Source organism: Gymnoscopelus braueri (assembly GCF_963280865.1).
Source record: "Gymnoscopelus braueri genome assembly, chromosome: 7".
Lineage (NCBI taxonomy): Eukaryota > Metazoa > Chordata > Actinopteri > Myctophiformes > Myctophidae > Gymnoscopelus > Gymnoscopelus braueri.
The window spans coordinates 20,151,623-20,176,731 of NC_137608.1; the positions used below are offsets into that span (position 1 = coordinate 20,151,623).

The 25,109-nt window shown below is 41.6% G+C and overlaps 1 protein-coding gene across 3 annotated transcripts in view; it reads right to left on the reverse strand.

Moving 5' to 3' along the window:
- LOC308088031 (transducin-like enhancer protein 4) overlaps positions 1 to 25,109 on the reverse strand; it is a gene marked incomplete at its 5' end in the record, with an annotated part of 53,258 nt that overhangs the window by 25,332 nt on the left and 2,817 nt on the right. For 2 of the 3 annotated variants that reach the window (XM_080432366.1, XM_080432368.1), the window contains 4 exons: positions 134 to 208; positions 9,711 to 9,773; positions 24,500 to 24,544; positions 24,797 to 24,860. In XM_080432366.1, the coding sequence (XP_080288492.1) occupies positions 134 to 208; positions 9,711 to 9,773; positions 24,500 to 24,544; positions 24,797 to 24,860 (247 nt within the window). The remainder of the gene's footprint in view (positions 1 to 133; positions 209 to 9,710; positions 9,774 to 24,499; positions 24,545 to 24,796; positions 24,861 to 25,109) is intronic. The other variant, XM_080432367.1, reaches the window with a different exon arrangement.

Genomic DNA, 25,109 nt, shown 5'->3' on the forward strand with positions numbered 1-25,109 from the left:
TACTAAGGACATTAGTTGTCAAGGTGTGTATGTGAGTGTTGTGCATGCTTAAATTTAAATGATATACAATACTTGCATCCGTATGTGCGTGTGTGCGTGTGTGCGTGCGTGCGTGCGTGCAAGATACACCCACCCCAATGATGGCATTGAGTTCAGCCATGGTGACCTGTTTGGCCCTCTCCACTGCTTGCACCACCTGCTGCTGATGCTAGGAGAGAGAGAGAGAGAGAGAGAGAGAGACAGAGAAAGAGAGAGAGAGAGAGAGAGAGAGAGAGAGAGAGAGAGAGAGAGAGAGAGAGAGAGAGAGAGAGAGAGAGAGAGAGAGAGAGAGAGAGAAATGTTACAGTGATACAGAGCTTTCCAGTGGATTCAATTGATGTCAATGTCATGTTTTACATGAGTTTGTACATTCTGAAAGTAGGCCTGTCAAAAAAAATCGATTCGTGAATAAATCGCGATTCTTAATGCCGCGATTTTTTAAATCGTTTCAAAAGTTCAGAATCGATTTTTTCGATTTAAAAAAAAGAATTTTTTTTTTTTTTTTTCAAAAATTGAAAAACATTTTTTGACCCAAAGACCAAGGAGATATGATCTTTTGAAGATTTAGACTCCCATCCACTTCCTCGTTAACTTAAAACTTAAAAATTCTGTATCTCGGCTCCTGAGTACTTTTTTTTTCTCAATGAAAAATCTCTGGCATAAAACAGCTAAAAAATCTGAAATAACTCTGGCATTCAATGTGTTAAGTTGCAGACCTGTAGTGTAGGTCTAGGTCCATTTGTTAAAGGCTAAAATAGCTCATCTGCAGCACATCTTTTTTCATCACTGAACTGTGAAGTCACAGTGTGAATGTGTACTGTTTGTGGTTTTTTTCCCAGCAGCTGATGAGATGACTGACTGGCAGCTTTAAGACCAGGATGTAATAAATAACATGTTTTGTTTTTATAAGGTTGTACCTTGTACACTCTTAAGATGTAGACCTGTAGTGTAGGTCCATTTGTTCTCAAGTTGAAGACCTGTAGGTCCATTTGTTCTCATTTGTACAAGACCTGTGGGTCCATTTTGATGCCTGGTGGTCCCCAGAACTGCATATATTCTGTGTTCAGTAAAGGTCTAGAAGGTTTAGTTAAATGTCATGATGATGATGTTGTTAAAGGCTAAAATAGCTCATCTGCAGCACATCTTTTTTCATGACTGTGAACTAAGTGTGAATGTGTACTGTTTGTGTTTTTTTCCCAGCAGCTGATGAGATGACTGACTGGCAGCTTTAAGACCAGGATGTAATGTCATAACATGTTGTTTTTATAAGGTTGTACCTTTTTCACTGGCACTTTGTCTGAAATAAATGTCATAGTAGAGCAGATAGTAGGAACAATCGTTCACTTTGTGATACAAGCGTGAAAATTGGCATGAACATTCCTTTAGGTCAACTCTTTGACTTTTTTAATCGAGCCACTCAAAAATCCAAGATGGCGGCCATTTTTCAAGATGGCCGATACCTTAGTGGGCAGTTAAGTGATATGATGGTTTATTTGGTGATACAAGCATGAAAATTGGCATGAGCAGTCTCTGTGGGTCACTTGACAATAGGCCACCCACAGCTACTTGAAATTTCAAGATGGCGGCCATTTTTCAAGATGGCCAACACTTTAGTGGAGCATTTAAGTTATATAATGGTTCATTTGGTGATACAAGCATGAAAATTGGCATGAGCAGTCTCTGTGGGTCACTTGACAATAAGCCACCCACAGCTACTTGAAATGTCAAGATGGCGGCCATTTTTCAAGATGGCCACCACCTTAGTGGACTAGTTAAGCTTAAGAAATAATTTAGTTGGTGATACAAGCATGAAAATTGCCATGAGCCGTCTCAAAAGGTCATTTGACAAGAAACCGCCCACAGCCACTTGAAATTTCAAGATGTCAATCTTTAAATGATACCTTTTCTCATAGAAATGTATTGGGTTCCTCAAAAAGCTCTGTCAAGAGAGGTTGTTTGACTGTGTTTTGTCTGACTCCTCGCCCACGACCTGTCCAGTTTGGTAAGACCTGTCAGGAGTTGCCTCCCACCGGCATAGCTCTCAGGGTTCACTGAGGTAGGCCTAAACAAGCTCCCTTACCACGACAAGGTAACAGTCACAAGGGAGGATATATATATATATATATATATATATATATATTGTTTTTTTTAAACTAACAGCCATTACATGTGTCAAATAAATACTAAGGGGTGGGGAAACAAAAAATAAGATGAATAAATTAGCACAGTTGTGGTGCTGATAAGCACAGTTGTGGTGCTGAACGGACAGTGCTCCAAAATTATGAGTAATGGCTAATACTGAATGGCAATAGCCACGGAACCATGACAAACGATACTAAGGAACTAAACTGAAAATGTGCTTCACTGTTAGATATGGCAGTGGAAGGCAGTGGAAGCAATGTTACAAAGTAACAACTGAAAATTACACAGTAATAGACTAGATAAAAAGTAAAACATGATGCGTCGATGTGACGAGGGGAAGCCGAGCCATAGGCCTCCACTTGAAAACACAGAGGACAACAGGGAATAACTCTGGCAAAATAAACATGCAAATAGGTTCTAGCAGGGGCAACTACATAGGCATGTGAAACTGAGTCCATATCTGAAGCAGTTACACCTTCCAGTACATGCCTTGGAGCACCCACATTTGGTCAACTCCCAACAACTCTCCGCAATAGGTGGAAGTGGAGTCCAGAAGACTTTCCACTTCTCGTCCTGTTCCACCCATCCCCAGTCAGATGGGCTCGGCATTTGTGGATGTCGCTTCAATGCCTGTCCCCACACGTATCCAGCCTCATAAGAAGCATGTTTGGCATGCTCTTTGAGTGCTGCTTGAGTTGGTGGGATCAAGTCATATTGTCTTTGCTTTCTGGCAAAGAGATCAAGCCTGGCCTCGTTCACAGTTGTGACATCGCTGGACCGGTCATACATTAGATCTTCTTGGCCTCTTGACATGGATATCTTTGGTATCTTCAGTGTCTTCAGCAGATGTAGATGCTCTCTTTTGGGCCCTTTCCAGCTCTGTGTTGTTGAACCTAAGTTTACAGCTTGAATTATATTTTGCTCTGTTTCTTGTCGATGTGCTTTCTATGCCATCACCTTCATCTAGTCGGGTTGGACTAAGTAAGATAGGCAGAGCATTGATCTTATGAAATAATGGAACATTTCTTGCAATGGTATCATAACCGGTACGATCGTGCTCTCTGTTGAATAAACTCGGCTGAATGAGTTTTTCCTTGGTGACCTGCTGACAAATTAAACATCTGTCCCAGTTAGTTTTCACAACTGTTATGATGGCTTCTGCCATGTCTGCAGCATAGGCAGAGGCCGAGGGTTTATCCTTTTACCACCTTTTACCAAGCACTTTGATGTATGGGATACAACTAAGTTCGTGCCTTAACCCTACACTTAGTTCGATCGTTCATCCAATGCCATTTAAATCCTGAGCGATCTGTACACCATCCGGTTAACTAAAACCCCATTAACCTTGGCTCGGCTCTCCCGTGCTGGCACAACCTGTCAATTCAGGTGCGGCTATCTAACTGTTTTGGGGTAAATTAGACAGCATTTGGGATACCAACTTTCAATTAGCTGACATTGAACCCCACTCTGAGTTTAACAGCAGTGATATATCACCAGTGTGCCCTGGTAGTGCAGATATTCACTCTTATCTAATCTATCTATGATCAACAAATCAACACAACTATATTGTGATGTGTTAAAAGTTGTTCTTTAGCATAATAATAATAATCGTATATTCGTCCTTAATGAAAAAAAAACATACATTTCTATGAGAAAATGTATCTTTTGAGGATCCAGGGGGCGGCCATCTTGAAAATAGAAATTTAAAGTGGCTGGGAGTGTTTTCTTGTCAAGCAACCCTTAGAGACTGCTCATGCCAAATGTAATGCTTGTATCACCAAATAAACCATTATATAACTTAATTGCTCCACTAAAGTGTTGGCCATCTTGAAAAATGGCCGCCATCTTGAAATTTCAAGTAGCTGTGGGTGGCCTATTGTCAAGTGACCCACAGAGACTGCTCATGCCAATGTTCATGCTTGTATCACCAAATAAACCATTATATAACTTAATTGCTCCACTAAAGTGTTGGCCATCTTGAAAAATGGCCGCCATCTTGAAATTTCAAGTAGCTGTGGGTGGCCTATTGTCAAGTGACCCACAGAGACTGCTCATGCCAATTTTCATGCTTGTATCACCAAATAAACCATCATATCACTTAACTGCCCACTAAGATGTCGGCCATCTTGAAAAATGGCCGCCATCTTGGATTTTCAAGTGGCTCGATTAAAGAAATCGATAAATGACCTCTAAAGATTATCTGTACCAAGTTTCACGCTTGTATCACCAAGTGAACGATTCTCCCAAAATATTGCTTTTAGCCGCTGCACTATCAGAAAGACTGACTGACATGATCTGGCTGCATTGAAGTGTATGATTCAACTTTTCATGGTTTATATTGTTCAGAATTGTTTTAAAATGTTCTAGTATAATTAAAGCAAAACGATTTGGGGAAGAAAATCGCAATAAATCGCAGAATCGAATCGAATCGCAATTAATTGCAGAATCGCAATTTAAATCGAATTGGCACCCTAGGATTTAATCGTGATAAATCGCAGAATCGAATCGCCATTAATTGCAGAATCGCAATTTAAATAGAATCGGCACCCTAGGATTTAATCGCGATAAATCGCAGAATCGAATCGCCATTAATTGCAGAATCGCAATTTAAATCGAATCGGCACCCTAGGATTTAATCGCAATAAATCGCAGTATCGAATCGAATCGCAATTACTCACAATTAATCGCAGAATCGCAATTTAAATCGAATCGGCACCCTAGGAATCGATTTTGAATCGAATCGTGAGGTAAGTGAATCGTGACACCCCTATTCTGAAAGCATTTTCATACTCTGTCTGCGTTCCAATATTTTACATGTTTTCTTCTGTTTTATGTTCTGTATATGAGAGGCACACCAAAGTTAGAGCGGTGTAGATTAGTGGAGCGTAAACATAATAAATACATTCCTCCTCAGCTACATTCTTTTTTTTTGACCAACGTTTTGTCAAGAGTTGGCTTAATCAGGTCTCTGTGATTCTTTGATGTGTTTTGTAAAAAAAAAATAAGAAATATGCAAAAGCCTGAAACGTATTCTCAATTAAAATATTGCTATTCGTTTCCTTTTCTTGTCTGACCTTAGACGATTAGAATTAGCGTGCTCATGTAGAGCAAAAGAGCCTGTTCCATGTTCAAAATGCTCTGCATTACATTCTCCTCATCTTCATTTCCAATTAACTGTGCATTTTTAAAGGAGCATCAGATCAAACAAAACTGTGTGAAAGAAAGACTCTGTCATTTATACTCTGTCACACGCCGTGGCGTGCATCAAAAATAGCCCATCTCAACATGCTTGTAGATCTATTTTTGGTGAGGGACACCTTGCACACGTGCACGCGCACGCACACAACGACATATGAATCTATAAAGTCAGAGAGGTAAAGACAGAAAGCCTGCAACGGAAGGATAGATACACAGAGACAAAGAAAAATAGAAGGGAGAGGAGGGGCCGACCAGATGCGAAACCAAGGTGATGTCAACCAAAGGAAAGAGAGAGAGAGAAAGAGAGAGAGAGAGAGAGAGAGAGAGAGAGAGAGAGAGAGAGAGAGAGAGAGAGAGAGAGAGAGAGAGAGAGAGAGAGAGAGAGAGAGAGAGAGAGAGAGAGGCATTCATGCAGCAAAGGGTGAGACATGAGAAACACCTGGAGGCACAACATCAAAGAAAGCCAAAGATGAAACAGCTTATCAGGTTTGGAAATGGACCTCTGCAGACACACCTCCACACCTCCACACACGTACGTACACGCACACACGAACACAGACACGCATATGTACAAACTCACATGCTTGGTGTGTGTGTGTGTGTGTGTGTGTGTGTGTGTGTGTGTGTGTGTGGGTGGGTGGGTGGGTGTGCGCATGCGTATGCGTGCATTCTCTATGGGTGTACATTCCTGTGGATACCCAAGGGGTTTAATTTTGGGTCTAATCCATTACTCCTCCGGTGTTTGTCCCTATTTGTTCCGCTCTCTCTCCCCCCACTCTCTCTCTCCCTCTCTCCCTCTCTCGCTCTCTCTCTCACACACACACACACACACACACACACACACACACACACACACACACACACACACACACACACACACACACACACACACACACACACACACACACACACACACACACACCGCACAATCATTATAAAGTCACTGCAGGAGTTTCTTATGAACATTAGGGATAGAGGATATTTTTATATCTTCTGGATTTTCACATCGACCTTACATACTGAACTGTGTGAATAAGCAAATATGTGCCAAACTAAAACTAAAATGAGCGTTGTCCATGACACATGCGCAGGGCAAGGCACGAGGCTCGCCAGTTGCTGGCGGCAAATCATTGACAGCTAGCCCTCAGCTCCACGCTTCTATTCTCAACCAATCACATATTCACTTCAGTTATAGAGCACCCCACTTAAATGGGCAAGTTTGAATTGCTCATTGCTTACATGCTGTCTGTACCATAGGTACAAGTGGCCCAGGGGGTGCCGGGGAGGCAATTGTAAAGTAGAGTAACATTTTAAAGAAAGTAATTAAATAAAGGCGCTATTCGAAAAGACCCAAAATAGCCGATCTACAAGCACATTGTGATGTGAGCTTGTAGAGCAGCTATTTTAGCTGTTTATTTATCTTTAAGACATTTCGCAATAGGGGGTCTGCAGCCAGAGGCTATGGCTAATGGGGTCCTTGGCATGGAAATGTTTGGAAACCACTGCTCTGTGCCACTGCTGTTTCTAACACTGCTGCTCACCCTCCACCAGCTCAGCTACAGTACCACCTGTTGTTTTGGTCCTGCTTTTATGTACTATGGGGGGATTCGAAAGGCCTCTTATTTGGTAGGGGACATTTTGTGTGCCCAAAAGCACATCCATTCATCACCAAACCAAATGAATGCATTGCTTATTTTATTTTCATTACAATCTTTTAAAAATGTAGTTCATGAGTTGTCCGGACTGAACAAGTAATGTGCATTATGTGAGCATATACAGTCAATTACTCTGCATTAATGTATCCATTTGTAACTAGGAGGGTGCACCAAATGTAACCTTTTGGTTACATCTGTGCACTCTCATAGTTACATTAAAGGTAGGGTAAGTGATACTTTTTGGTTAAAAAAAAAGTAGGTTCTGATACTTATTGCTGTAGAGTTTATGTTCAGTAACAGGGGTCTCCCCGATCTCTCCACCTCTTTAATCAACATTTTCACGGGGGTTGCAACATTTCAGCCAATCAGGAGAGAGTACCCATTTATCAGCGTACATTTTATACTGTTCCAGTTCCATTTTTGTCTGCTCATTTCTCACTTCACTTCCAATTTCACTTGTTTAATCTGTATCCTGTGCAAGTTCTCTCTCCTGATTGGATAAAATTGGTATCCTGACCTGAAAATACAATTTCTGTTTACTAAAGAGCTGGAGAGACAGGGAGACTCCCGTTACTGAACAAACACTCTTATGTCTATAATATAGAGTGTTCATTGATATAGAGTCTATATCAATGGGGACTATCAGAATATAGAGCTATTTCATGCTTATTTTAACCAAAATATATCACTTACCCTACCTTTAACACTGAGTGAGAATATGACTGTGTACACACCTCCTCAGAAACACAAAGTTAGCCACACGCAAACACGTTAATTTATACACACACACACACACACACACACACACACACACACACACACACACACACACACACACACACACACACACACACACACACACACACACACACACACGCACACACAAATCCAACAAAGCTGTACATGAACACAATGAGGCACAAGGCCCTTTCCTCTGCTGATCCCAGGGATGTGTAGCAGCACCACAGTCTAATGCCATTATTCCTAATCCACCCTAAACCCTCCTAATCCATGGCTAATCTGGAGGAGAGCTTTGGAGCCACCGTTCCCGCTGTTCACCCCCTCCACACACTTTCACCTCCTCTGGAGGAAGGATTTAACTGCTACATGCGCGCACACACACACACACACACACACACCTAAAGACATATGCAATAAAACTGTGCACTGTAATTTACACGCTTTTCCACAATTTACTATATAAACATACAGAATGCACAAGTACACGCAAAATAATTCTCAAACACCCTGTGCTTCTGGCTTCTGCATAATTATGTTACCGGGAGACATTTAATAAGTTCAGGACCTATCTCTCTATCCCGAGCTAGGAGGATTAGCCCAAAATAATCTGTTTGGCGCAGTGTGTGTGTGTGTGTGTGTGTGTGTGTGTGTGTGTGTGTGTGTGTGTGTGTGTGTGTGTGTGTGTGTGCGTGTGTGTGTGTGTGTGTGTGTGTGTGTGTGTGTGTGTGTGTGTGTGTGTGTGTGTGTGTGTGTCTATGCACGGAATGACACTCTGTGCAATCTGTATACTAGGTTGTGTGAGATCGGGTTGAAACTCCCCAAAAGGCATAATTGTGACTTAGTGACCAAACGTCAACATGTGACGTGAAGCAGGGGCAAATAAGGCATATAGTTGTTGACTTTTCGGGACTTCCGCGTTTAGCAACGCGGAACTCCAGTTCTCAGCGTTTTTGACGATCCGTCGTAAAAACAGTTAAAACGTCGGAGGCGCGCCGTCTCAAGCTAACTTGACACCGGCGCCGAGGGATCTAAAGCGAGCGAGTCGCCGTGCCGAGCGTTGTGAAGTCTGCTTTGAGCCGACTCCGCCGTCCGAGTTATGTCACGATATGCACAGAATCGTAAATCATATATTCCCCAAAAGTCATATTCTGACTCCCCCCCCCCCCCCTTCACGTCCCCAAAAGTCAAAATAGGACTTTTTTTTAGACAGTGTTGGTCTAAATAGTATAACATAAAAAAAAAAATCGGTACATCTAAATGCTATCGAAATTACATTACATTACTATATTTGTATTGTATATTCACTGAAGGATTAACACATATTGTAAAGAACAACAGACGTTACAAAGTGAAACACAATTGGTTTTGGCCCAATGGTGGCTGTACTAGAGGAAGAGTTCATCGTGCAATCTACGTCTTCTATTATGAGATACAGTATCTTCAGGGCAAAGTTAAAATTCTGCCTTGAGGGTGGTGTTCCATGAAAGATAATGGGACCAATCAAATGACTAGGGTTCATTCTTCAGGGAGTAGCACATTTTATGGCAATGCGGATATTAGATTTTCAGATATCTTGTGTGGAAGTTCTTGCACACAAGAGGGTGGTGGTAGTGGTGCTAGAGGAAAAGCCATGGTGGTCTCCAAAATCATTAGGGCTCATCCTCTGGGGAGCATGAATGTGCACAGCCAATTCCATGACAATCCAGCCAGTAGTTTTGAGATATCTTGCTTTGGGACCAAAGAATTAGACAGACCGGCCGACTGTCATTGCCATCTTTAGAGCCCTGGCGCTAGTGAGTCTAAAAAGCCCAGGGAGGACTAATGTGGATTCCATCCATCCATGCAACCATCCATCCATCCAGTTCTATTCCTTCTCCCCCCTATCTCTCCTTTCCACCTACAGTATCATCTCCACTCACAGTGATAGCTGCTTACCTCTTGAGAGAGGAAGGGGATGACTTGGGCACAGATGGCGTTCAGCCGTTTGACGATCTCCGCCTGCAAGACAGAGAGAGAGTCAGAGTGGTGTGCAAAGAGAAGCACGTTCAGTTCACATTCACCAACCACAACACAGTCAACCCGTTCACCTTACCAATAACCTGTGCCTACTATATTAGTCAGTCAACTCACCCAGATTCAGTCCATTTATCAATCTTAATTGGTATGAAAACTCAAACAACTAAGTCCAACACAACAAATCAAGCAACCTTAAAAGCATGTTCAAACTGCACTGCTGGTTTGTATAAAAATGGAGTTGGTTGGTAGCCTACAATCATTCTTGTCGTAGAGTTGATCCACAATCTTTATTGCTTTTGTGTGTTTATTTTTTACGCTGGTAAACTTCTTAGGAGAAAACTTTTACGAGAATACAAATGCACCAATATCCTCTATAAAACATGGCATCACGGGTACTACAGTGATTCTCAAACAGTACACGGCACAATACTGTAGCAGTAGCAATGAAGAAACCATACTGCTCCTTACACCCAACTGAAACAAAGTGGTTTGAACCTGTGATATACTGCCATCCTTAAAGCCCCTAGTGGGGCTAAAAAGTGATGTAAATATAAAGGAAAGGCAATGGCATCACTTAAATCGGTACGACACATCCTGTGGACATTTTGGTCTGATGTTGGTGCTAGAAGAAAGGTCATGGGTTCACTGAAATCGTCGGGCTCCATCCTCTAGGGAAGATGAATGCGCTCACGTTTCCAAGTAATCTGCCCACTAGATTTTTTGGTACATTGTGGGCATTGCAAGCGGGCATTATGGCCTAGCCCTAGAGCAGCGCTACTCAACCCGCGGCCCGCGGGCCGTATGCGGCCCCAACGCAGCGTCTTGGCGGCCCCTCATGGTCAAACAATTTTTTTTTTTTTTTTTTTTTTAGCACAGGATAAAAATATACATTTCCGTTCAAATATATGGGTTGCTACATTTTTTTTCAAAAACAAACATAAATTGTTACAGGTATAATGCATAGTTTTCTATGCATTTCTTTTTTTTTGGGGGGTTTGACCCCCATTTTTTTCCGGCCGCGCGGCTTTGCCGCTCGCCCAGGGTAGGTGTCCCTTACTTCAATCTCTGGGAGTTGGCAACCCTAACCTTGCCATACCTTAGCTTTTGCTGAACTGATGCCACTGGACATACACACAAAATAAACAGGTACAGTGAAAAGAATATGATGTCAAAATGTACATTTTCTTATAACAATAACAATGCGTAGTGTGTGTTACAAAATCGAAAAATCCAAAATAGGACCGTCATTTTTAGCTTGCGGCCCCTGAGCCATCTTAAGTTGAGTAGCCCTGCCCTAGAGCATTGGTTCTCAAAGTGGGACCCCAAGGGATCCTAGGGGTGACAACAGGGGGTCCTCAGCAAAATGTGTTAATATAGCTCACAATCATCTATCTAAACTACTTTAACCATATTTATTTACACTAGTCAAAACAAGCAGATATAATTGTGAAAAGGTGTTCAATCTTTTAATATATATATTTTTTTAAAGCGAACATTTTTAACTCAAATCTTTGCTTCTGGAGGTCGCTGGCTCAAAATATTTTTGAGATGGGGGTCCACGGGCAAATACATATCATTTTGGGGGTCCTTTACATGAAAACGTTTGAGAACCAGTGGCATAGAGGTGGTTACTAGGAAAGGCCTGGGGTCACCAAACTCAGTAGGGTTCCTCCGCTGGGGAGGATAAATTCCATGACAATCCAGCGAGTATTCTCAAGATTGTCTTGTTTAAGTGATGGATGGATGAGTTCAAACTGCCATCCTTATAGCGCTCCTCAGGCATTATTGCCAAAGCAATCCAGGAAAAGACACACACACACACACACACACACACACACACACACACACACACACACACACACACACACACACACACACACACACACACACACACACACACACACACACACACACACACACACACACACACACACACACACACACACACACACCCACACACCCACACACACACACACACCAACACAGAAGCAGATATAATATAAATGAAGCAACTCCCCTCTTTCCCCCATGCTCATCTTTTAACCCATTAAGACCGGGAACGCATGTGTGTCATCTTTTGATTTCTTTGACTATTCAAAAATAGCAGATCTACAAGCTCATAGCGCGGCACTCGCGAGCTTGTAGATCTGCAATTTTTTTTTAATCGTGAAAATGTGTGCAAATCTTGGAAAATATATTTCTTAAAGCGAACATTTGTAAAATGTATTGTTCCAGGGACCTTGAGAAGCAAAGATTTGAGTTACAAATGTTCGCTTTAAAAATGCATATATTCAAAGATTTGCACAAATATTCACGATTTTTCAAAAATAGCATCATAGCTCATAGCCACACTGTGTCACTTACACATGACACAGTATGCATTCCTGGTCTTAATGGGTTAAATATATTCATACTCCTCCATAGTGCAAGGAGATGGATAACCCCCACCCCCCACAGTACAGCTACCAGCATGTAGACTGTGGGTTATTACTGTTGTCACTATTAATCCTAGTCATTGTGATGTGTGTGTGTGTGGTTCTACAACGCTACAGGCGGCGGAGCTAAATGGGATGATCACTGGAGTGAGACACGCACTAGACAGAGATACAGACAGAGAAATACACACATTTATGCTTACAAATGAGAGCGAGCAATGCGGTATAGAGACAGACAGCAAGGGAGAGAGAGACAGAGACAGAGACAGAGACAGAGACAGACAGCAAGGGAGAGAGAGACAGAGACAGAGAGACACACAGAGAGAGAGAGAGAGAGAGAGAGGGGGAGAGAGAGAGAGACAGAGAGAGAGACAGAGAGAGAGAGAGAGAGAGAGAGAGAGAGAGAGAGAGAGAGAGAGAGAGAGAGAGAGAGAGAGAGAGAGAGATGGAAAAAAGAAAGCAGAAAGTCTTTGGCCTACTGTGCAGTGAAGGCGGTACACTAAAGCAGTCGTTCTCTCTTTTTGGGCTCCTTTCTCTGATTTCTAGTACCCCTTTTTTCATTTTGTAGGTATTTAAAAGGGTCTTAAAAGTCATTCTGTTGTCACTTTATAAATGGGCACACGCCCTGTATACTTATGGTGTATGTTGGTTTGTTTACTGTTGAGTGAGACAACAATGTTGCACATCATCTGGGGAACCCCCTAAAGAGAACCACAGCACTAGAGTGGGTAGCTGCGAGGAAGTTTTGTTTCACATGCAGATAAAAGCCTTTTCTTTTATTGTTCCTCAATTAGCATTTTTTTTTACGTAATGAGAAGATTATCTTGAAATTTTATTGAGTTAGGCCTTTACACAAGGTCCAATATGTCAAACTACAGCATGGAAAGGAGGTTATTATCACTAACTGTTTTCTTTATTCAACTCCTGTAACTTATTTTTTTGGAAAGAGGTGTTAACTTTGGTCTGGTTAACAATGGTTACCTTGCAATGTTTCCATAATTGCCACTAGAAAAATCTTAATGATTCTTATTCATTCATTCAATGTAGCTTCTGCTACAGTAATATACTGTATTTCTGACCCCTCCCCCAGTGTGTAATTACAAAATGTCCGGGCACCTAGGCTGCAATGCGGCCTGGCAGCGTGTCGTGGGTTCGAGTCCCGATCCCGACGACCTTTGCTGCGTGTCACTCCCCATCTCTCTCTCCCCATTTCCTGTCAGTCTACTGTCCTATCAATAAAGGCATAAAAGCCCCAAAATAAATCAAAATGGAGGGCTTCCATGAATTGAAGAAGGACATTGTACCGTACGGTTGTGCGCATTGATTTTTTTTTTGGCAGATGCTATTAGCACCCAGGTGTCAGTAGCCAACAATGCTGTTTGCACCTGGGGTGGAATAGCCATGTGACTATTTACACCCAGCTGTAGCATGGCAGAGACAAGCACCCAGGTGTCTGTACTATAGCCAACAATGCTGTTTTGGCTCGGGCACACATAAGATACAGTATGTGTATGCACTGTATAGAAACATCAAAGCATCACCGTCCCAAACTGCTGCTGTAAACATTACATTACATTACATTACAGTCATTTAGCAGACACTTTTATCCAAAGCGACTTACAATAAGTGCAGGAACGTTTTGTTTTGGAAATTCTCAAAACTCAAAACCTTGAAAATGTTTTTATAGTGATACCAATAAATAAGAACATAAACATTGGTTCCATTGATCCAAGCCAGAACACAATCGATTGATTGATCATTAAAATATATATATGCTCTGAAAATGGACCCACCCATCTGAAAAGCGGCCCACCCATCTGGCCACTTACTTGACACGGCAGCTATTCGGCTGCCGTGTTAAGAGTTTGCCGCGTTTGAGATTTTTAAGTGGTTGCTGTGTGACTGTTCTCACGCGAGTGCAAATAGACACAACACACCTGTTTCATCTATTCTCTTTAGCAGCGTTATGGAGAAATAATGTTCCCCCATGTGACACGAGTCAGCCAATGAGAATGGCATATTTTGTCCTAGGTGGTCTGCTATTTTTCTGTGCCGATTCACCAAATGTTTTCACTAAATTGAATGCTTTGTTTTCAAAGAAATCTCCTTCGCTCTCTCTCTTTCTCTCTCTCTCTCTCTCTTTCTCTCTCTCTCTCTCTCCCTTCACTCTTTATCTCCTCTCTCCCTCATGTAACACTGTTTGAACAGGAAATTGCCTGATTCGATGTCCCAGAGGGAGTGCTCGTAGTGCAACTTCGACCCCAACCTAATACACATGCACACACATCCACGTATGTGCACGCACACATGCGCGTGCCCACACACATGGACTTGCATTTATAAAAGTCAACAAGTTAACACAACTGGACTGCCGGAGAGTATTCTAGCAGCACATTGCCTCGTCTCACTGCACTCAAGGGAGACCTGTGTTTGTAAGGCCAGAGACATTCAACTTGATAAATCAATGTATTAATGCTTACAAATCAAATAACATTTCTCAGTAACATTTCTTTAGACCAGGGGTGGGCGGTTTTTATTTCCAAAGGGCCATACTGACTGTTATAAAGTGAGGGAGGTGCCACACATTGGGCATTTGAATTGAAACTTGAAACACATAGTGCTGAATTTATGTTAAAACTGCATGAATTTGTAGACACGACAGATTGCTTTGCAATAGGCTATTTGCCAGGGCTCCATTTCCAATATTAGATTGAACTGTTTCAAATGCATGAATTTCTCTGTAACCCTGGTATACATACCCCCCCCCTTAAAATACACTATATGATGTGACCAAAGAGTATGGTGTGGTGTCTGTAACATATTGGTAATGACGTTGATATCATCAGCTGGTTGTTAAATTGACACAAAGATAACATGTCGTCCTCATTGTATCAGGGAACACAATGTTTAGGAAGTCTACTACACAATGCCATGTGTGCGGTGAAAGTGATTGGCATCGAGGAAAGCTTTTAAAAACCACTTTGGCCACACAGGTTTGGTGAAGAACTGAAAACAGCTGACAGGTTTATTATTACTGAGATCAGACTGACTGCATGCGATTGTGAATTAAATGGCATCTAAGCTCTGGGGGCTCAAACAAAGTAGTGTTCAACATCACAGACAGTTGAATGAGATTGGATCCATGCTGTGGAGAAGATGAGCTTCCAGAGGAGGCGGTCAAGAGAGAATGAAAGTGGATGGATAGACAGGAGGCTCCAACAGCACTAAAAGAGCCGAGGCAGAAGACTGGAGATGATATCTTTGACTTCCAAGGACACTTGCTTTGACCCCATCTGTTTGTGCTTCATTTCTCAAAGAGCACAGATGTGCTGAGCTGTTAAGACAAGATATCAGGGACTGATAGCACAGCTTAAAAGTGTCTTTGTAAGCAGCATACTATAGTTGACCAACTCTTTGCAGCCCATGGGCCTTATACTTTCTAGCTTCCAGTATTAAAATGATATCTGTGGCCCTGTCTTTAAGAGAAAGCACCATCCCTTGAAACTGTTACTTTTACTGTTACATTTACTGTTTTCTCTGCAACGATCAGAATCCATCACCGTCAATTTTTACGGTGTGGCACCTAGGGGGCGGACCGTCTATAAATGTGTGTGTGTGTGTGTGTGTGTGTGTGTGTGTGTGTGTGTGTGTGTGTGTGTGTGTGTGTGTGTGTGTGTGTGTGTGTGTGTGTGTGTGTGTGTGTGTGTGTGTGTGTGCGCTAATCTCACAAACTGCTGCTCAAATACCGATGTGCACACTTTCAGTAGGCCAACAAAAAAAAAAACTCCCCACATATTTTTCTTTAACATTAATTTCCTAGTTAAAGTCAAAGGAGGTCGGATCTGGCTGAAACCTTGCCCAAATATGGAGTTATACAGTACATCATAGATATCACTGGGTGAAAAGCAATGATTTTGGGAGGGTATTCCTCAGGCATACCCCTGATACTTATGGGAGTATGTGTGTGTATGTTGCCCTCATTCATTAATGTACCACCTCCCACATACCTCCCACATATCCAGGTAAATGTACCATTTCTGAGACATTCATTTGCATTCACCCCCTGTGGTGTCTGCCAGCAAGGACCTCACACACCCCACCCCTCCCACCCCTCCCACCCCAACCACTTCTGAGCATGTGCAGAAAACTACATTTGATTGGAAGCTGTGGCTTATAACCCCACCCACCCACCCCACAATTCTGCATGCTAATTTGTGTATAAACCCCCTAGTTTATACCCCCCCCACTGAGGGGGTTTATAGCACCCCCTCCCCCCCCCCCCAGGGGCTGTGCCTTGTCCCCCCCCCACCCCCAGCAGTGGGAGGGGGGGAGACATATGTGTATATATATATATATATATATATATATATATATATATATATATATATATATATATATATATATATATATATGAAAAGAAATAAACCTTCCCTCTGCTTCTCTTTGGAAGGAACCGCACACTCCCAATGACTCCCATCCTCTTGCCAAACCAGCACCTCTACCCTGGATGTGCACGAGAGCTACCTGTTTATATATATATATATATATATATATATATATGCATACACACACACAAACAATATAGAAAAACAAATAGGCAGAACTCATGTAATTATGTTTATTGATCAAGAAAAAGAAATGTATTTATACAAAACAATGGAACAGGAGCACACAGATAAGATAAACTGTTTCAAAGAAAGGTATTTTGTTCCAGGGACCCCAAAAGCAAAGATTTGAGCTAAAAAATGTCACTCTAAAAATATATATTCAAAGATTCTGAATCAGAATCAGGTTTATTGTCACATCACAGGTTTAATTAAAAAAAGTGGGTGAAATTCGTGTCTATATATTCACACTAGTACCTGAGATAAGATATGTGCATGAACATAGCAGCAATGTATACTGTGCATGATATACTTATGGACGTTAGTTAAGGTGCTTGGAAAAAAAAAACACAATAAAAGACAAAAGTCAGTGCGTTGTACACAGGATTACGGTGCAAAATGTCAGTGTGTGTCGACCGCACAATCCACATAAGTAGACTGACACTGGTATAGTCAGCAAGTAGTTCCATCAGGAAGAGCAAAGAAAAATAGGGGGAAAAGGAAAACAAAGTCACTTGTAGGCTACTTGGTGTAATCCACGGTGGGTGGGTCCAAGGAAGAGCCAAATCCAAGTCATTTGTCCCTGGTATAATCCACAGGAAGAAATATAGAAAATAAAGAAACATATTTTGTTCCAGGGACCCCAGAAGCAAAGATTTGAGTTAAAATGTTCGGACTAAAAACATATATTCAAAGATTTGCACACATTTTCAAAAACAGCAGATCTACAGCAGATCTCGCTATGTACAAGCTCATAGTGCGGCACGAAAAAGACCTGTTGTGGTCCTCAAGCTCTTTGTCGTCAAGCATTGGGTCCTGGAGAACACAACGTTTGGTACGAGCTCCTGAACTTCTTCCTGCTGGAGGGCTGAAGATCCAAAATGGCAGTCCATCTTTGAAGCTGTCATGAGCTCTGGAGTTGCTCTGTGTCCTCAAGCACTGGGTCCTGGAGAACGCAGCGTTTGGTATGAGGTCCTTGAGATGATTTCCTGAACTTTTTCCTGCTGGAGGGCTGAAGATCCAAAATGGCAGTCCATCTTTGAAGCTGTCATGAGCTCTGGAGTTGCTCTGTGTCCTCAAGCACTGGGTCCTGGAGAACACAGCGTTTGGTATGAGGTCCTGGAGATGATTTCCTGAACTTTTTCCTGCTGGAGGGCTGAAGAGCCAAAATGGCAGTCCATGAAGCCTTGAAGAAAAAGAGAGAATTACAATTAAACCACAAAACCACTGAAACAGGAACACAACAATGTTAATACAATTAAAAAAGCTCTACCACACTACAGTGTGTGTGTGTGTGTGTGTGTGTGTGTGTGTGTGTGTGTGTGTGTGTGTGTGTGTGTGTGTGTGTGTGTGTGTGTGTGTGTGTGTGTGTGTGTGTGTGTGTGTGTGTGTGTGTGTGTGTGTGTGTGTGTGTGTGTGTGTGTGTGTGTGTCTTGTCTTGTCTTGTCTGCTGAATCTTCTACCAATCCATTTTCCTTTGACTGTTGACATGCAAATTGCAATTTATTTTAGAGACAGTTTCACTGCACTGGCAGGAAATAGCAGCAGTATACTTAAATTATCAAAGTAAAAGTACATAATTTCTTGCTGAATTTGCGAGCCTTAAACCAAAAGAAGGAAGAAAGAAAAAAGAAGAAGAGAGTGTGTGCTGGAGATTACCTGTTAAAACTCCGAAAGGTCCTCACACATGTACCCCTGGATGCCAACAACTGTAAAATACATAACAGCAATTAAAACTCAGAAAACTTCAACTGAAACAGGAGTGCACAAAAATAGTTAAATGAAGAAGAAGAGTGTGGGTGTGTAGTACCTTTTAAAACTTCCTCGTCAACAGTGGGGAAAACAATGGAAATCTCCCTGCAAATATAATTTTAGGGGTTAGTGGGATGAAGCAATGCTTTACCATTGTATTCAATGTACAGCCACAGTAAAGACAAACTACAAAGCAATCCAACTTTAGTTACTAACATTTATAAAGTCTGTGTATTTTACTATTACTGCATTATGCTGACACATTAAATCATGGCATATGAATTGACTAGCCACTTAGCTAGGCCACATGTTTTAAAACAATCTGAACTCATACAGGTAAAGAAACACTAGCTTACAACTGATCAAACAAACTGTAGAGAACTGATCAAAGTAAATACAATAAACAGTAAAACCTACTAATGATTTACAATTAGATAAAATAGCAGCTTACCATTTACAAAGCTAGTCCGAAAACATCAACAGGCCAGCAGTACGTTTGTGAGTAGAATGAATTCACCCAACCGCCCAAACAGTTCGAATGTTTGAAATCTCTGTTTGGACGAATCTGATTGGATAGACACACAGGTTTCCCTCCCCACCGTTTGAAATGTGCATGTTAAATGTTGGCAGTCAGAGAGAGAGAGAGAGAGAGAGAGAGAGAGAGACTGGAAATAAACTATTTACTTAGTTTAGTTAGTTTTAACAAGTTACTATGTAGAGGTACTAATACTTTGCACTAAACAACAAGCACAAAAAAAAGTACTGACATTTTATACTTAAGTAAAAGTAGTGTAATGTAGAAATACTCTTACTGTTACAAGTAAAAGTCCATAACATTTTGTTCTTTTGAGCACTACTGGGCCTAGACTAGAAAACAAACTAAATAGTTTAACCACTGGTGGTAACCTGTATTTTTTAGCAGTGATGGCAGAAGTACTCAGATATTTTACTTAAGTAAAAGTAGCAATACCACAATATAAAAATACTAGTACTAAAAATAATAAAACAAGTAAAAGGCCTGTTTTCAAAATGTTACTTGAGTAAAAGTAAAAAAGTATTCAAAATATACTTAAAGTACCAAAAGTGAAAGTATTAAAATGTTTGAAAATAGCAGATCTACAAGCTTGTAGATTGGCTATTTTCAAATAGCCTATGCATAAAATAGTGCTAAAGTGGTTAATGTGGTGATAGAGGCGGTGCTACTATATTGTTGCAGAGACCTGAGACAATAGGGCCACTGAACCCATCAACACCTTTCATGCAAATGTTGTGCCTGCATGTACATCTCTACCCCCTAAAATACACATGAAAACACACATAAAGTAAGCCTTGTTTGTGATATAATTTTAACCATTTAATGACCCTTAAACGTACTTGGTAAAAGTACAAAAGTATTGGTATCAAAATGTGCTTAAAGTACCAGTACTAAAATGTTTGAAAATAGACGATCTACAAGCTCACAACGCGACGCGTTGTGAGCTTGTAGATCGGCTATTTTCAAATAGCCTAGGTATAAAATAAGGCTAAAGTGGTTAATGTATGTTTTATAATGTAACCATTTATATCTGCAAAGTAACTAGTAACTAAAGTTTTCAAATAATTGTAGTGGAGCATAATAAGTATAATATTTGCCCCAAGACTGCACTCTAATTAATCAGTAATTGTGCAATAGTTCTCTCTCTCTCTCTCTCTCTCTCTCTCTCTCTCTCTCTCTCTCTCTCTCTCTCTCTCTCTCTCTCTCTCTCTCTCTCTCTCTCTCTCACACATACACTCTGAGCCGCCCCCCCACTCTGAACCCCACACCTCCCATTGTTTGAACAAACCTCTAATTTACATATGTAAGGCAGATTCCCTAGCAGAGAAAAGAGAGATGCATATCCCAGGTATCTTAAAGGCATTTGAAGGTAAACAGTCCTCTCCCGCATTCATTGAAAAACTCCCACCAATCATTTATGTTGGGTGGGTGTATGCCTTGCCCACGTATCCAGGTATATCACCTTTTTCACCCAGTGTATGTCATAGATAATTGACGTCATAGACCACAAGGAAGCCTTGCTGTAATTATATCTAATCTTTTTAGGTGTGTGTTTTTGCCCCAGGGGTGTGTCTTGGCCACTATGCACATATACATGAGAGTTTCTATATCTTTGCATGTCTCAGGGACACTTCAAGAATAACAAATCCCTAATCATTACTATTTAGTTCTCGGAGGTCCTAAAAAAAAAGTCTTAACAGGAAAGAAATGGGATTAGGCCGGGCTGTTGGTGCCAGAACGGGTCAGATAGTAGATCAAATGTCCATCTCCCCTGTGGAGCTGCGTAAGCACCACATCAGCACCGCTTTCCACCGCCAGCCAATACACCTAATGGACCTGCCGTATAAAGGCTCTATTCCCTTGTGTCCGTGAAAGAGACAGTTTGATAGATTGGGAACGAGACACAGAGAGAGAGGGGAAGGAAAAGACAAAGAAAGAGTGACCGTGGCGAAATACAGCCTGTATCAACCGGCAAACCCATTGCTTTACCGTGGAGGCTGTGCTTTCTGTCACCTGCTGCAGCGTCTGTGGATGGTCTCTATCGTTGTGTCAGTATTCCTCAAAGTCTAAGGTCTGATTTATATTTAGTTGGTGTCGCACGTCGAAATTAGCAGATCTGCAAGCTCACAGCGCGTTGTGAGATTGTCATTTTCGATGCACAACACACTCGCACGACCAGGTTTAAGTCAGGCGTAACGTTTATATGCAGCCACATCCTACGCCCTCTTCCACTACAGCTTCTGTATAATGTGTTGGCACGTCTCACATTACAGTGAATGGGCATTAGCAGTACTGTACTCACTGTAAGTGTGTGTGTTCATGGACATTTTGTGAAAATGGAGCCAAATGCAGCTTTTTTTTTCTTAGCCTGATTCTACACGCACTTTCTGGCTTTCAATTGATTTCAGGGTCAGTCAAAATACTTACAGTATATGCTCAAATACATAAGTTTATATACTGTATAGTTGTGTGTTTTTAAGCATAAATTGCAGAACTTTTATAACTTTACTTTTGTGGTATCAATATTTTTTTTTGGAATAGGCTATGTGACAATTTGTTAATAAAATGCATCCAAATCTGTTAAGAAAACATACTGTTCAATATAAGCACCATACATGACACATAACATGGGTTGTTGAAAATGCAGCCATTTAGACTCACCTTGTCCTCCTGGCGTCACCATTCACATTTTCTCTCTGCCTTCCCATGTTCTCTCTCTCTCTCTCTCTCTCTCTCTCTCTCTCTCTCTCTCTCTCTCTCTCTCTCTCTCTGCTTCACTAATTTGCAATTGATTAACTGTCCTATCATAGCTCAATTCCATGCTTTACCACCGGTACACTCCTCCTCCCCTGTTGTCACCCCGGACCCTCCCCACCCCTTCGTCCATGAGTCAATTTCTCTTTAACGAGCACTGGTACATTTCACTCCCCGGCACTAGAGTCCTTCTGTGTAAATAAAAGAGAGCGCGGAGCCAAGAAAATCAATAGGCCTATTACCCGCAGAAAATGCTAAACAAGCAATATTGGCAATCCGCTTTGGTAGCCAAGGCCGATTGTCTTAATGGGGCTATATAGCCATGCATGCCCTTTCTGTCTCTCTCTCCCATACAGTATATCGTTGCTGTCGGGTGGAAACCTTGTAAATCCGAAACCATTACCATTATTATCTTAAAAACTATACTACAAGCTCACAACGCGTCGCATCGCGACACGTGAGCTTGTAGATCTGCTATTTTCACTTCTTTTGAGTGACGCTCTTGTATGATCATTTACGAAAAGAAAAAATAAACATAAAAAGTCGAGATTTTGAGATACGAGGTTTCTGCCGGACCGCAACGATATCAACTCCCTCGGTTCGAGCATCCTTTCACCCTGCCGCACGTGCTGTGTCAAATGCTGCAGTTACACACACGTGCGCGCACAGCCACACACACCTGCAAGCATGTGCACTCAAACACACATCCACATGTACACAACCCCCCCCCCCCCCGCCCCTCCACCTACACACATCCAGGACATCTGATCCCTCTCCAAAACGCACACACAGGCGTGCGCACGCACACATACACACACAAGCACTCGCACGCACGCACACACACACACATACATAGCAGACACTGTTACACAACAACACACTGCTGGCAGAGATTAAAGAGTCGTGTAAGAGGTGTGTAATTCTCTGTTTGACACGAACCAATGTGCGCCACACAGGACCACGGGGACACAGTCTCTCTCGCTTTTTTCTCATTTTACTCTCAAGTACACAAATATACGCACACGCACACACGCCGCATACACAAAAACACAAGCGAATGTCCACGCGGTCAAGACAGTATGATTTATAGCGTACCAGACACCTCTGAATAGTATACCGGGGGAAAGGCACATGCATGCACATACACCTAATACGCATTCATTCACGCATGCCCGCACGCACGCACACACACACGCACGCACACGCGCACACACACACACACACACACACACTTTTATCCAGCCACAACACCCTCTCAATCACCCGCCCACAGACATCTCACTCACAACTCAGTAAATGAACAATATCCATACACAAGTATAGACCCAGACCAATGGGAAATGGACCACAAACACACGCACAACACACTTAATGACGCCTAGCTGGTTAGCTGTGCCACATTTAGCAGAGCAGTTAAAACTACATCTAAGGCGTTTTCATTGAAACACTGAGTTTTAAGATGAGTACCATCTCTGTCCAAACACGTTGGTTTTAGCACCATGCGTGGTTAACGGAGACAGTTACACTACTAATGGCCTTCATCGTCTGGAGGAGGAATGGACATTAAAGTCTCCTAAAAGATTATATCAAACCAGCAACAAATCAACTTTATGGCTTCTTTGCACTTTGCTGAATCAGAGAGAAACACTTCTGAGTTATTCTAAGCTCATCTTGTTGCCTTCTATTGTATTTTATGTACTTACTTCCATCTGTGCATGTATACATGCAGTTAATGAAGTGATCAAAGCCCCACTGGCATTAGCACATTTTATCTTGCCTTGTCCTGTCTTATCTTATCTTGATTAAGTACTTTCCAGTTTCCACAGAGGCAGACTTTGATAAGAACAGAGAATGGTCGGATCACCTGACTACTTGGCATCAAAACAAACACGCACCGAATAAATTACAAAACGATTAAACTCTTATACTTTGTTGACCGGAGTCCCCACTGGGTCCATCACTAGGCCCCCTTCTTTTTTCCTTCTACACCAAATGTCTTCGCTGAAAATAGCCGACACACAAGCTCACAGCGCGTTCGATAGCTTGTAGATCTGCTATTTTCGACAAAAATTCACCCAAGAATAGAGGCGATAGGGTCCATATGGTTAACCTATATCTCTGTTAGATTTTCCCCCCGTTAAATTATGAACAGAATGACAAAATATCACTTGGTGTGATATACTTATGTGATCTCTCCTTCAAACATGTTGCACAAGCTGTGATAAACTGATTGATAGTTCTGTACATTGGTAGCTAGCACAAATATAGGCTACACAGCATCAGATAATTCAACAGCTAAACATACACAGCAGCACTATTCACTATATCAGACACAACCCAATATTCACCAAGTTGATTTTCTTCATGTTAACATATTATTTACAGTTAGTATGTCTCTGCCATTCAGTCTTGTCAGTCTTTTTCCTACTCAGTGCACAGTAAATTACTGAGTTAATTGAACTCTGAGAGTGTACAAGTGGAACCAAATGGACCCAGAAATGTCCATTTGTTTACATTTTGTTCACTCTAAGATTTACGGATAAATTAAACCAATTAAATTCTGAGAGTGTAAACTAGTATTTTACAGTGTAGGGTGTACTATAAGTTTAAAAAGAGGTCTCCTCTTACCTGCTTATGCATCTCAATGTTGAGTCCATAAGACATTTCATAGTACTGAAAAAGATCAAAGACAAAATGTATAATACGCTGTCTCTTTCCTTCCTGCACACAGTATTAATTTAACTCTGCTAAATTAGTTAAATTAGAGATGAGGAATTTACTGCGCACATAGACAGAAATCTACACGTGCAATGTGCACACAGACATACCCTATACTGTACTTCCTGAACACTCTTACACAGGCAAACACTCATGCACATATACATGCTGTATGCAGACATGCTGTACACAGTAAATGCAGCTCACCATGACATAGTGTCTCTGCATCTCCGTCTTCTCGCTGGCCAATTTCTCACACTCCAATTTCAGACTGTGGACAGAAGGGAATTGCTATGTTAATGATCACACATGCAAGTAAAGTGTGTACACACACACACACACACACACACACACACACACACACACACACACACACACACACACACACACACACACACACACACACACACACAAACACACACACACTCACTCACTCACAAATTGACAATATTTCCTACATCCATTATGATTATGGAAATATGATTATCTACAGAATACCTTGCGTAAAATAAAGTCATGG